The 11,904-nt window shown below is 47.5% G+C and overlaps 1 protein-coding gene across 3 annotated transcripts in view; it reads left to right on the plus strand.

Annotated features, from left to right (window-relative positions):
- The window catches only part of LOC100353508 (protocadherin gamma-C4), a 191,400-nt gene that overhangs the window by 21,725 nt on the left and 157,771 nt on the right, over window positions 1–11,904 (plus strand). The window contains exon 1 of one of the 3 annotated variants that reach the window (XM_070076240.1): window positions 1,868–4,309. The exons of 1 other annotated variant lie outside the window; for it this stretch is intronic. In XM_070076240.1, the coding sequence (XP_069932341.1) occupies window positions 1,883–4,309 (2,427 nt within the window). In that variant the 5' untranslated portion in view covers window positions 1,868–1,882. Of the gene's footprint in view, window positions 1–1,867; window positions 4,310–7,584; window positions 10,611–11,904 lie in introns of those variants that run through there. One more of the 3 variants, XM_070076233.1, reaches the window with a different exon arrangement.

Below are 11,904 nucleotides of genomic sequence, written 5' to 3' on the forward strand. Positions count from 1 at the left end.
TGTTGTGACCCTTTCGGGAGCGAACTAGTGAATGGAAGATCTCTTTCTCTGACTCTTCTTCTCTTTCTGTGTCACTCTGCCTTTCAAAACAATCAATCAATAAACAAATAAATAAGTCTTTAAAAAGAATTATCGCTGCTTATATAAAAAACTGCCATTAGTAATGTGGTCCTTAAAGAAATATTACCATTTGCTCTATAATAAATTGGTAAAATGATTATAAACAGATTTTTCTTCTGTGTTATTTTTTGTTTTTCATTTCAAGAAACCACATTGTCTTTCTAATCTTTAAAAATAATGTATATCTTCATTATGCCTTTGTTTAAAGAAAAGATACAGGGACTCAGAGGCCACAGCATACAGTTTCCCCCGAAGGTCCTCTGTGTACGTCTGTCTTCTCAAAGTTCCCAACTCATAGCAGCTGTAAAAATGTCCCAGGCCCTCTCCCATCAGTTTTCCTTCTCCGTTCCTCTTTCCATGTTGGCTTTTTATGCTGTTTATATCTTTAATAACAGAGGACAGTGAACACACATGTTTTCTACATCACGGGGATTGTTCTTAATTTTGATTGGAGAGTAAACACACGTAATAGCTTAGATTGCAAAAACTGGCTCTTCCTCTCACAAATGCAATGATTCTTTATTGTATTTAAACACATCTGACAAGGAAAAATTTGATACAATGTATTCCGTTGTGTTTAATATTACATAAGTATCTATGAGGTAAAATTGGAACTAACTCTGGAATAAACTGCCATAACAGCTTTACTTGTAATTAATAAAGTATGAATAGAGGAAGCTAAAGACAGGGTTCCTATTAAAGTGTGTGGGGCCTGGGAGAATAAGTGCCTTTATAGATAGGTGCGTACTGCATCACACTGAAACTGAGAAATATGTTGTGTATCTATCTCTGTGCATGGAGAGTCAGGCATACAAGCAAAAGGATTCTGGAACAAAACAAGAATTTATCCCTTCCGATTTTAGTGGTGGTTTTTAGAAAACACTGGCACACTCCAGATTTAGGAAAGATGAGCCTCTTTCAGTACCCCAAGGCCTATGATTCTCTCTCAGATCTAGATGTTGCCAAGCATTCTTTTCACCTCCAAGCCTTTCAAGGATCTACTCCTCTCATGTTTGCTGGGAAAGCCTTTTGCTTACCTCCAAGGCCAGGTTGGAGGCCTGCCCATTCTCCCTGCCCATTCTCCCCAGTGTAGTGATTACATCAGTTATTTTCCTGGTGAAGGAAGAGGCTGTGGCTATGTCATTCACCTAAACACCCCAGACAGACATATTGTCTGGAACCCGATTTTGTGCTTGCTCAAACCGGTTAAATAGCAAATATTAAAACTAGAGTGTCAGGCTCTTAAGGACACATTCAAAAACAACTGGTATTTCTGGGTGATCCTTAAACTGAACATTTGGAAACACCAAGTCCACCATGTTTGAAGCAATATGGGTGAAGTTATGTTAGTGCATGACTTGATAGGAACTGTAACCAAAGTCACACTATCAATTCAGTTGTGTGGAATCAACACCAGGCCCATTACCTTTGACAAAAATGATTTCAGACTTCTGAGAACTTAAACTTAGAATTGTTAGCGAGGGTGCAGTAAATGGTTAGGCCTCTGAGCGTCGCTGTTGACCACTCAAGGGAAAAAAAGCTGGAGAGCAAGTCCTCCATTTCCTTGCTTCTAAAACGCAAAGAACCCGCACCTCAGTCTCAGAAGATCCCCAGCGGCTACCAAGCTCACCCCGGAGGTCAGTTAGCTCTGGGACCTAGGAATTAGGACCATGAAAGCCTGAGTGTCTTGGGAAAATCAGATTGGAATCCGTGGCGGGAAATGGGAACAAATTTCAGAGAGAAGAATTCACCAAGGAGGAAAATGACCAGTTGTCTGAGATTCCGAGACTGCGGGGGATTGGCTCTGCTGGGCGCGCTCCTGGGGACGCTGTGTGAGACAGGATACGGGCAGATCCGCTACGCCGTGCCGGAGGAGCTGGAAAAAGGCTCCTTCGTGGGTAACATCGCCAAGGACCTGGGGCTGGAGCCGCGGGAGCTGGCGCAGCGCGGAGTCCGCATCGTGTCCCGAGGTAGGGCGCAGCTGTTTGCTCTGAACGCGCGCAGCGGCAGCTTGGTCACCGCGGACAGGATAGACCGGGAGGAGCTCTGCGCGCAGATCGCGCAATGCGCGGTAAAATTTAACATCCTGGTTGAGGACAAATTGAAAATTTTTGAAGTAGAAGTAGAAATTCAAGACATCAATGATAATGCTCCAAATTTTCTAACAGAGGAATTGGAAATAAAAATTGGAGAACTAGCAGCTCCTGGAACCAGATTTCCTCTTAAGACAGCCTTTGACCCAGATGTGGGCGTGAACTCCCTGCAGGACTATAAGCTCAGCCTCAATGACTATTTCTCCCTGGCTGTGAATAGCGTGTCTGATGGAGCCAAGTATCCGGAGCTGGTTCTGGAGCGCGCACTGGACCGTGAGAAACAGGAGGTTCACCAGCTTGTTCTCGTTGCCTCTGACGGGGGTGACCCTGTCCGCTCAGGCAACTTGTACATCCAAGTGATTGTTCTAGATGCAAACGACAACCCACCAGTGTTCACACAGCCCGAGTACAGGGTAAGTGTTCAAGAAAACGTGCCAGTGGGTACGCGGCTTCTCACGGTCAATGCCACAGACCCTGACGAGGGATTTAACGCTCAAGTGTCCTATGTCCTAGATAAAATGCCTGGGAAGATCGCTGAGATTTTTGACCTCAACTCAGTGACTGGAGACATATCAATATTAAAAAGTCTAGACTATGAGGATGTGATGTTTTATGAAATTAAAATTGAAGCACAAGATGGACCTGGTCTTCTTTCAAAAGCCAAGATTTTAGTCACAGTCGTGGATGTGAATGACAATGCCCCAGAAGTTACAGTCACTTCTCTCACAGGCTCAGTCCCGGAAGAGGCTTCTGCTGGAAGAGAAATTGCCCTTATCCATGTGCACGACAGGGATTCAGGGCAGAACGGGCAAGTCACAGTTTTTGTCCTGGAAAACCTGCCATTTACCTTAGAAAAGTCAATAGACCAGTATTATCGCCTAGTGACAGCCGAGTCGCTGGACCGTGAACGAGTGCCAGAATATAACATCAGCCTGAGAGCCACAGACGGGGGAAGTCCGCCTCTGTCCACGGAAGCTCACATCACTCTGCTCGTAGCAGACATTAATGATAACCCGCCCGCCTTCCCTCACGCTTCCTACTCTACCTATGTTCCTGAAAACAATCCCCGAGGAGCCTCCATCTTCTCCGCCACCGCCCAGGACCCAGATAGCGACAGTAATGCCCGCATCACATATGCATTGACCGAGGATACCGTCCAGGGGGCGCCCCTGTCCTCCTACGTCTCCATCAATTCTGACACTGGAGTCCTCTATGCGCTGCGCTCCTTTGATTATGAGCAGTTTAGGGACCTGCAGCTGTGGGTGACAGCCAGCGACAGCGGGGACCCACCACTCAGCAGCAACGTGTCGCTGACCCTGTTCGTGGTGGACCAGAACGACAACGCCCCCGAGATCCTGTACCCCACCCTCCCCACCGACGGCTCCACAGGCGTGGAGCTGGCGCCCCGCGCCGCAGAGCCCGGATACCTGGTGACCAAGGTGGTGGCAGTGGACAGAGACTCGGGCCAGAACGCCTGGCTGTCCTACCGCCTGCTCAAGGCTAGCGAGCCGGGGCTGTTCGCCGTGGGGCTGCACACGGGCGAGGTGCGCACGGCGCGCGGCCTGCTGGACAGAGACGCGCTCAAGCAGAGCCTCGTGGTGGCCGTCCAGGACCACGGCCAGCCCCCGCTCTCGGCCACCGTCACGCTCACCGTGGCCGTGGCCGACAGCATCCCCGACGTGCTGGCGGACCTGGGCAGCCTCAAGCCTTCCACCAGTGCGGACGAGTCGGACCTCACGCTGTACCTGGTGGTGGCGGTGGCCGCGGTGTCCTGCGTCTTCCTGGCCTTCGTCATCGTGCTGCTGGCGCTCAGGCTGCGGCGCTGGCACAGCTCTCGCCTGCTGCGGGCGTCGGGCTGTGGCGGGCTGGCGGGCGTGCCTGCCTCGCACTTTGTGGGCGTGGACGGGGTGCGCGCCTTCCTGCAGACCTATTCCCACGAGGTGTCCCTCACGGCGGACTCGCGGAGCAGCCACGTGATCTTCCCGCAGCCCAACTACGCGGACACGCTCCTCAGCCAGGGGAGCTGTGGGAAAAGCGACCCTCTTCTGATGTCTCAGGATTTAACTGAAGCGAAAGAAGACACCAAGCTACCTCTGGTGAGTTCTTTTTTTTCCCAATATTATGAAAACAAGCATGCCAATGAGATTGTTATAAATCGTTAACACACATCTGTTTGAAAAATAAAGCAGCAAAGTCATCATTAGTGCTGATCTCTAAATATTTGTCCCTGTCTCCTTCGGGGTTTCCAATGGCACTTCCCGGCCTGGTTACAGCTGAGGGGCCTGTGTAACCGGTTCTGATCAATGAATCTGTGAGTGGAAGTCACATGTGTCACTTCTCCTAGGAAGCTCTTGTTGCCATTTTGAGAATTTTCTCATCTGTAACTTATTCTTTAGAATTGTGACTGCTTCCTCTACCAGTTTCCTTGAGTCATTACGATGAGAAGAGCCTGTGGTTGCCCAACACTGCTCTGTATATCTATGAGGAATAGACCTTTTGCATTTTAAATCTTCATGAATTGAAATGTGTTAAGCCAGTCCACTCAGCCTGTCCTGATATAAATAAGCTTAACAATGTACTGATACAAGTTGTTTGGTGCTCCCATAAAGTTATATTTGACTCTGTCCAAGCCAGGCCACACACTTTTCATCACAAAGACATAAAAATTGGTAGATTAAAAAGGTAGACATTAATCAAATGATTTTACCTATAGTACCTAAAGAGTGTGTGTGTGTGTATGTGTGTTCATATTGCCTTTAGCTTTTTGTCTGAAGGTGGAAAGGTTCATGGGTTTAAACTATCATGAGACTTGGAGTTATATTTATTGCCCTTTGAGAAGGATTAAAATGTAGAGGGATATGTCTGAATATCTGCAAATTTCTAGACCACCCCTAACAATTATTAGGATTCCTGCTCATGGTCTATAGCTTGTTGGACCATTCTGAAATTTATAAAATTACTTTTATTCATGAAGTCACAAAGGAGTCATCCAAAATTGGACCAAAATATATTTCATTAGAACTCAAACAGAGGAATAGATCCCTTGGGGCCACTGGCTCTGTGGCTCAGCAGGATGCTGTGGCCCGCAGCCCTGGCATCCCATATTCCCAACTGCTCCACTTTTGATCCAGCTCCCTGATAGTGCACCTGGGAAAGCAGTGGAGGATGGTCCAAGTGCTTGGGCCCCTGTAGTCACATGGGAGGCCTGGAAGAAGTTCCTGGCTCTTGATTTCATCCTGGCCCAGTGCTGACTGTTGTGGCCATTTGGGGAGTGAACCAGCAGATGGAAGATGTCTCTCTGTGTCTCTCCTTCTCTCTGTGTGTAACTCTGCCTTTGAAACAAACAAATAAATCTTTAAAGAGAAAAAACAAAGAAAGAAAAAGTTTAGATCTGTCCCTCGATATATTAAGAAAAGGCACATTTAAACACAAGAAACAACAGGATCTGAAGAAAATGGTAAGTAAATAAAGGTGTATTCTCACTCAAACTTTCAAATTCATCATGAAATAAAAAAAGTTCATAACCTGGTGCAAGCATTGGGAACACTGTTTAAGTCCCCACCTGGGATGCCCACATCCCATATCAGAGTTCCTGGGCTCCAATTTTGACTCCACTTCTAGTTCTAGCTACTGCTATTGCAGCACATGGTGGCTCAAGTAGTTGGGTGCTGCCACCCACATGGGAAATCCAAATTGAGTTCCAGCCTCCTTTGGGCAGTGAACTAGTAGATGGAAACTGTGTGTGTGTATGTGTGTGTGTGCCTTCCAAATAAAAATAAAGCAAAATTTTAAGATTTATTTGAAAGGCAAAGTGACAGGGGGGGAGAGAGAGAGGGAGAGAGAGAGAGAAATATTTCCCTTTCACTGGTTCATTTTCCCAGATGGAGGTAAAAGCTAGGGCTGGGCCAAGGTGAAGATAGGAACCAGGAGCTCCACTAGGTCTCCCATGTGAATGCAGATGTGCAAGCACTTGGGCCATCTTCTGCTGCCTTCCAAAGAGCATTAGCAGGAAGCTTGATTTGAAGCAGAGCATGCAAGAAATAGGTATTGGAAGGCTCAGTACAATACACTGTGCCACAATGTTGGCCCCCAAATAAATGTTTGAAAGATGCATAACTTTTGCCATATATTTTGTAAGGAAAAATCTTCATAGTATTTATATCCATTTCCTTGTAAGGAGAAAAACAACAAATGGCTAATCTCAGGGGAAATTTGGATGCTCAAACAGAATTCTCTATGTATTCCATGTGAAGCATTGTCTACAAGTATGTCATGAAAATATTCTGAGTACAAAAGCAGCATAATTTCCATTTGCTTGTACACATAATGAGAGATCTCGATATCCTATTTTCACTACAAATAGTGTTTTTTCCTGAAATATGGAATTGCATAAATTCATTACAAGAGAAAGGGAAGAGAAGTTCATAATAAAAGGAATAGAAAGTATAAAGGCTGTCTGTCTTAGGAAAACAAATAATGGTCTGTTTTAACTGGAGTATGAGATGAGTATTATCAACACTGCAAAACAGTAAAATAAAATGGCTGAGTCTTTGTCTGTCTTAGTCTGTTTCCTGTTGCTATAGCACAATACCTTTCACCAGGTAATTTACATAGAATAGAGGTGTACTTAGAATACAGTCCTGGGGGCTGGGAAGTGCTAGAGCACAGTGCCTGCGTCCACTCAGCACCTGCTGAGGGTCTTCGTGCACCATCATTTGGCAAGACAGGGAGAGTCTTGAGACTGACCAAGAAAGAGCTGCTTTATTTGCAAAGCCACTCCTGTGATGTACATTAGATCAGTTGTGGACTAATTCATTCCTGAGGGCAGAACCCTCATGACTCAGTCATCTCTCAAAAGTCCTACCTCCAAATATCATTAACATATGTACTGTGGAATGAAGTTTCCAATACATGAAATGGTGGATCATTCAAACTACAGCAGCATCTATGATAATGCACTCAAAATAGAAGGATTGGTGTGAGTACCAGGATAAATTCTAAAATGGAATGTTTAAGAAACTTCAATGCCTCACCAAGATTTACCAGAGATCAAGTCAAATTTATTTCAGGAATTAATTGTATAAGTTGGTTGAAGCTAAGAACTGCCATTAAAGAGGATCACATATACATTAATATACAAAGGAATCCTCAGTTTCATAAAAATGAATATGGCTTATACAAGATTCAACTGTATGAAGGCACATGTGGGCCCAAATAATAAATTGACTCTTTTAACAAAATGTCCATGCTACTAGCCAGGAAATGCTCATTTTTATAAAGAAGAACAGCACATTAAAATAATTGTAGAGCCTTGTCTCCTTCATTTTTGCCAAGATTTATATCTTTTAAAGGTAATATTGACATGATAAAGTATATATGGAAAAGTTTATAATACTAAATAAAGGAAGTCATTACAGTGAATTTACAGATGGGAAAGGATCATAGCCCGTTAAAAATGTGGGTAAAAAACCATTCACATCAAAGTTTATAAATACTGCACGCTGAAATCATTGAAGGTCTTTTTGCCTCCCAAACTGAAAAGAATGGCTGTATGTCTTGTGAAACAAAAGAATGTGAAATGATGATGTTGCTAGTGAGATAAGAAACAGGAAAGTAACAAAAATGTGTACAATGTTTATTTAGTTCTCTCCATTAAATTAAAAGATAACGTAGGCTCACAGATTCAAGAATTTACACTTCGAAGACAAATAGCTGGGCTAGTATGCAGTTTTTCAAGACAACCTCCAGGCGCCGCTGTCGACCAAAAGGAAAAGAAGGGCTCTCAGTTCTGCGCAGTAGTCTGGCGGAGAGCAATCCTGCTTTGTCGGCGCGCATCAGAACGCGGAGGCTGTCCGGGCACCCTCAAGCGCCTAATAAAAAAGTCCTACCCTCAAATCTCAACGTCTAGGGTGCCGCCACTCATTTTTAAAAATAAAGATCCCGGAGAAACCTTGAAAAGACGCTTCGTGGAGAATTGGAGCAATGTGGAGGAGTGCCAGAGAAGCCGAGAAGATGAAAAGTCAGGTACTGTTTCTCTTCCTGCTGTCTTTGTTCGGCGGGGTCATCTCCCAACAGATCCACTACTCAATTCCAGAGGAACTGGCCAAGGGCTCACGGGTGGGGAACCTTGCTAAGGATCTGGGGTTCAGTGTCCGAGAGTTACCAGCTCGGAAACTGCGGGTTAGTGCAGAGGATTATTTCAGCGTTAGTGCGGAGAGCGGGGATTTGTTGGTTAGTGGCAGGATAGACCGAGAGAAGATTTGTGGACAGAAATCTGAATGTACACTAGAATTTGAACTGGTCACAGAAAATCCAATGAATATTTTCCATGTGACTGTTGCAATCCAAGATGTTAATGACAACGCACCACGTTTCCTTACAAAAGACATTGATTTAGAAATCTGCGAGTCAGCCTTACCAGGGGTAAAATTCTCTCTGGATTCTGCACAAGATGCAGATGTAGAAAGTAACTCTCTGAAGATATATACCATCAGCCCCAACCAATACTTCTCTCTGTCAACGAAGGAAAGTCCTGATGGAAGTAAATACCCTGAACTGCTGCTGGAAAAACCTTTAGACAGGGAACATCAGAGCTCCCACCGCCTAATCCTGACTGCTGTGGATGGCGGAGACCCTCCTCTGAGCAGCACCACTGAGATCCGGATCCACGTCACTGACGCCAATGATAATGCCCCAGTGTTCAGCCAGGATGTATACAGAGTTAGCCTCCAAGAAAACGTGCCCTGGGGAACCTCCGTGCTGCAGGTGACGGCCACAGACCAGGATGAAGGTGTAAATGCAGAGATCACTTATGCCTTCCTCAAGGCCCCAACGAGTACCGGCCTCTTCTTCAGTCTCAACCCAAACACTGGAGAGATCACAACCAATGGTACACTGGACTTTGAAGAAAGGAATCGATACGTGTTGGGTATAGAAGCCAAGGATGGAGGGGTGCACACAGCTCACTGTAATGTGCAGATTGAAATCAGCGATGTGAATGACAATGCCCCAGAGGTGACATTCATGTCCTTTTCTAGCCAGATCCCAGAGGACTCAGATCTTGGAACTGTAATAGCCCTGATTAAAGTGCGAGATCGGGATTCTGGGCAAAATGGTGTAGTGACATGCTACGTTCAGGGAGAAGTTCCCTTCAAATTAGAATCCACCTCCAAGAATTACTACAAGTTGGTGATTGACAGGACTCTTGACCGGGAGAAGATCTCAGAATATAATATCACAATCACAGCTACCGACAGGGGCAAGCCTCCCCTCTCCTCCAGCATCAGCGTCACTGTACACATCTCAGACGTCAACGACAACGCTCCGGTTTTCCACCAGGCCGCCTACGTGGTCCACGTGCCCGAGAACAACCCCCCGGGAGCCTCCATCGCGCAGGTCAGCGCCTCCGACCCCGACGTGGGCCCCAACGGCCAGGTGTCCTACTCCATCGTGGCCAGCGACCTGGAGCCGCGCGCGCTGTCGTCCTACGTGTCGGTGAGCGCGCACAGCGGCGTGGTGTTCGCGCAGCGCGCCTTCGACCACGAGCAGCTGCGCGCCCTGGAGCTGACGCTGCAGGCCCGCGACCAGGGCTCGCCCGCGCTGCGCGCCAACGTGAGCCTGCGCGTGCTGGTGGGCGACCGCAACGACAACGCGCCGCGGGTGCTGTACCCGGCGCTGGGGCCCGACGGCTCGGCGCTCTTCGACACGGTGCCGCGCGCCGCCGAGCCCGGCTACCTGGTCACCAAGGTGGTGGCGGTGGACGCCGACTCTGGGCACAACGCCTGGCTGTCCTACCACGTGCTGCAGGCCAGCGAGCCCGGGCTCTTCAGCCTGGGGCTGCGCACGGGCGAGGTGCGCACGGCGCGCGCCTTGGGCGACAGGGACGCGGCGCGCCAGCGCCTGCTGGTCGCGGTGCGCGACGGTGGCCAGCCGCCGCTCTCGGCCACCGCCACGCTGCACCTGGTCTTCGCCGACAGCCTGCAGGAGGCGCTGCCGGACCTCAGTGACGACCCCGGCCCGTCTGACGCGCAGGCCGAGCTGCAGTTCTACCTGGTGGTGGCCTTGGCGGCCATCTCTGTGCTCTTCCTGCTGGCGGTGATCCTGGCCATCGGCCTGCGCCTGCGACACTCCTCCAGCCCCGCCGCCTGGGGCTGCTTCCAGCCCGGTCTGTGCGTCAAGTCTGGACCCGTGGTTCTCCCCGACTACAGCCAAGGGACTTTGCCCTATTCCTATAATTTCTGCGTTGCCTCCCATTCTGCAAAGACAGAGTTTAATTTTCTCAACGTGACCCCGGAAGTGGCTGTCCCTCAGGATCTCCTGAGTGGCGATTCTTCTGTGGCTGTTTGTGCCAATAATGAAGGTCCCCAAATCGCTGATGAGTCTTCTTTTTCCTCTCACGTGAGTTTCTGCAAACCTATTTAAATTTTCTATATTATTTCTGCCTCTCAATCGCTCAGTCGTGCATAGTTAATTTTGGTCGTTTTTGTGGTTTTGGTCATGGTGTCTGGGGAAGCTGGTGTATATTAGATGGGTGGATATTGGTTTCTTGGATACTCAGGACTCTTCTAAGCTATTTGATTACTAATTTTCAATCTTTACTGATGGCATTTCTGTGTGATTGATAATTCTTGCTAAAAAAAAAAAAATGTTTCCTGGCCGGCGCCGCGGCTCACTAGGCTAATCCTCCGCCTTGCGGCGCCGGCACACCGGGTTCTAGTCCCGGTCGGGGCGCCGGATTCTGTCCCGGTTGCCCCTCTTCCAGGCCAGCTCTCTGCTGTGGCCAGGGAGTGCAGTGGAGGATGGCCCAAGTGCTTGGGCCCTGCACCCCATGGGAGACCAGGAAAAGCACCTGGCTCCTGGCTCCTGCCACCGGATCAGCGCGGTGCGCCGGCCGCAGCGCGCTGGCCGCGGCGGCCATCGGAGGGTGAACCAACGGCAAAGGAAGACCTTTCTCTCTGTCTCTCTCTCACTGTCCACTCTGCCTGTCAAAAAAAAAAAATGTTTCCTGGATGTCACTTCTCTTAGTAATAACAGTGCCCTTTTTAATTGATACTGTTTTTTTTTTCAAGTAATCTTATGGTTAACATTTTATAAATGTGTTGACAGATCATTCTGCCGGCGCTAAAGTTTATGTTCACCTTCATCCCTTACATCCTATTTGTTTACCTCTTCACACCAACATGTGTACTTAACACCAACTTTCAATAACAAAGCCTCTTCCTCCCTATTTGTCTTATCACAAGTAGCTAAGATTTTCACACTTTGCATTTGAATCACAATCTTTAGGTAAATACCATCCTCATTTGTAATTTCATTCAAGAGGTCTTGCATTGTGGATTAATGGGTTAGCCACCACCTACAATGCCCCCACATTCCTTTTGTGTGCTGGTTCAAGACCCAGGTGCTCAACTTCTGATCCAGTTCTCTGCTAATGTGTCTGGGAAAGCAGCAAAAGATGGCCCAAGTGGTTGAGTTCCCGCACCCATGTGGGAGACCCAGAAGAAGCTCCTAGGTACTTGGCTTCCACCTGGTCCAACTCCAGCTGTTGTGGCCACTTGGGAATTGAACCAGCAGATGGAATATATGTCTCTCCCTCTCTGTCTGTCTCTAACTCTTTCAAATAAATAATAAATAAATCTTTTAAAATAATTTCAAGGATGTTCCATAGTTTTCTTTTTTCTTAAAGATTTCT

This window comes from Oryctolagus cuniculus, chromosome 6 (assembly GCF_964237555.1).
Source record: "Oryctolagus cuniculus chromosome 6, mOryCun1.1, whole genome shotgun sequence".
NCBI classification, from domain to species: domain Eukaryota; kingdom Metazoa; phylum Chordata; class Mammalia; order Lagomorpha; family Leporidae; genus Oryctolagus; species Oryctolagus cuniculus.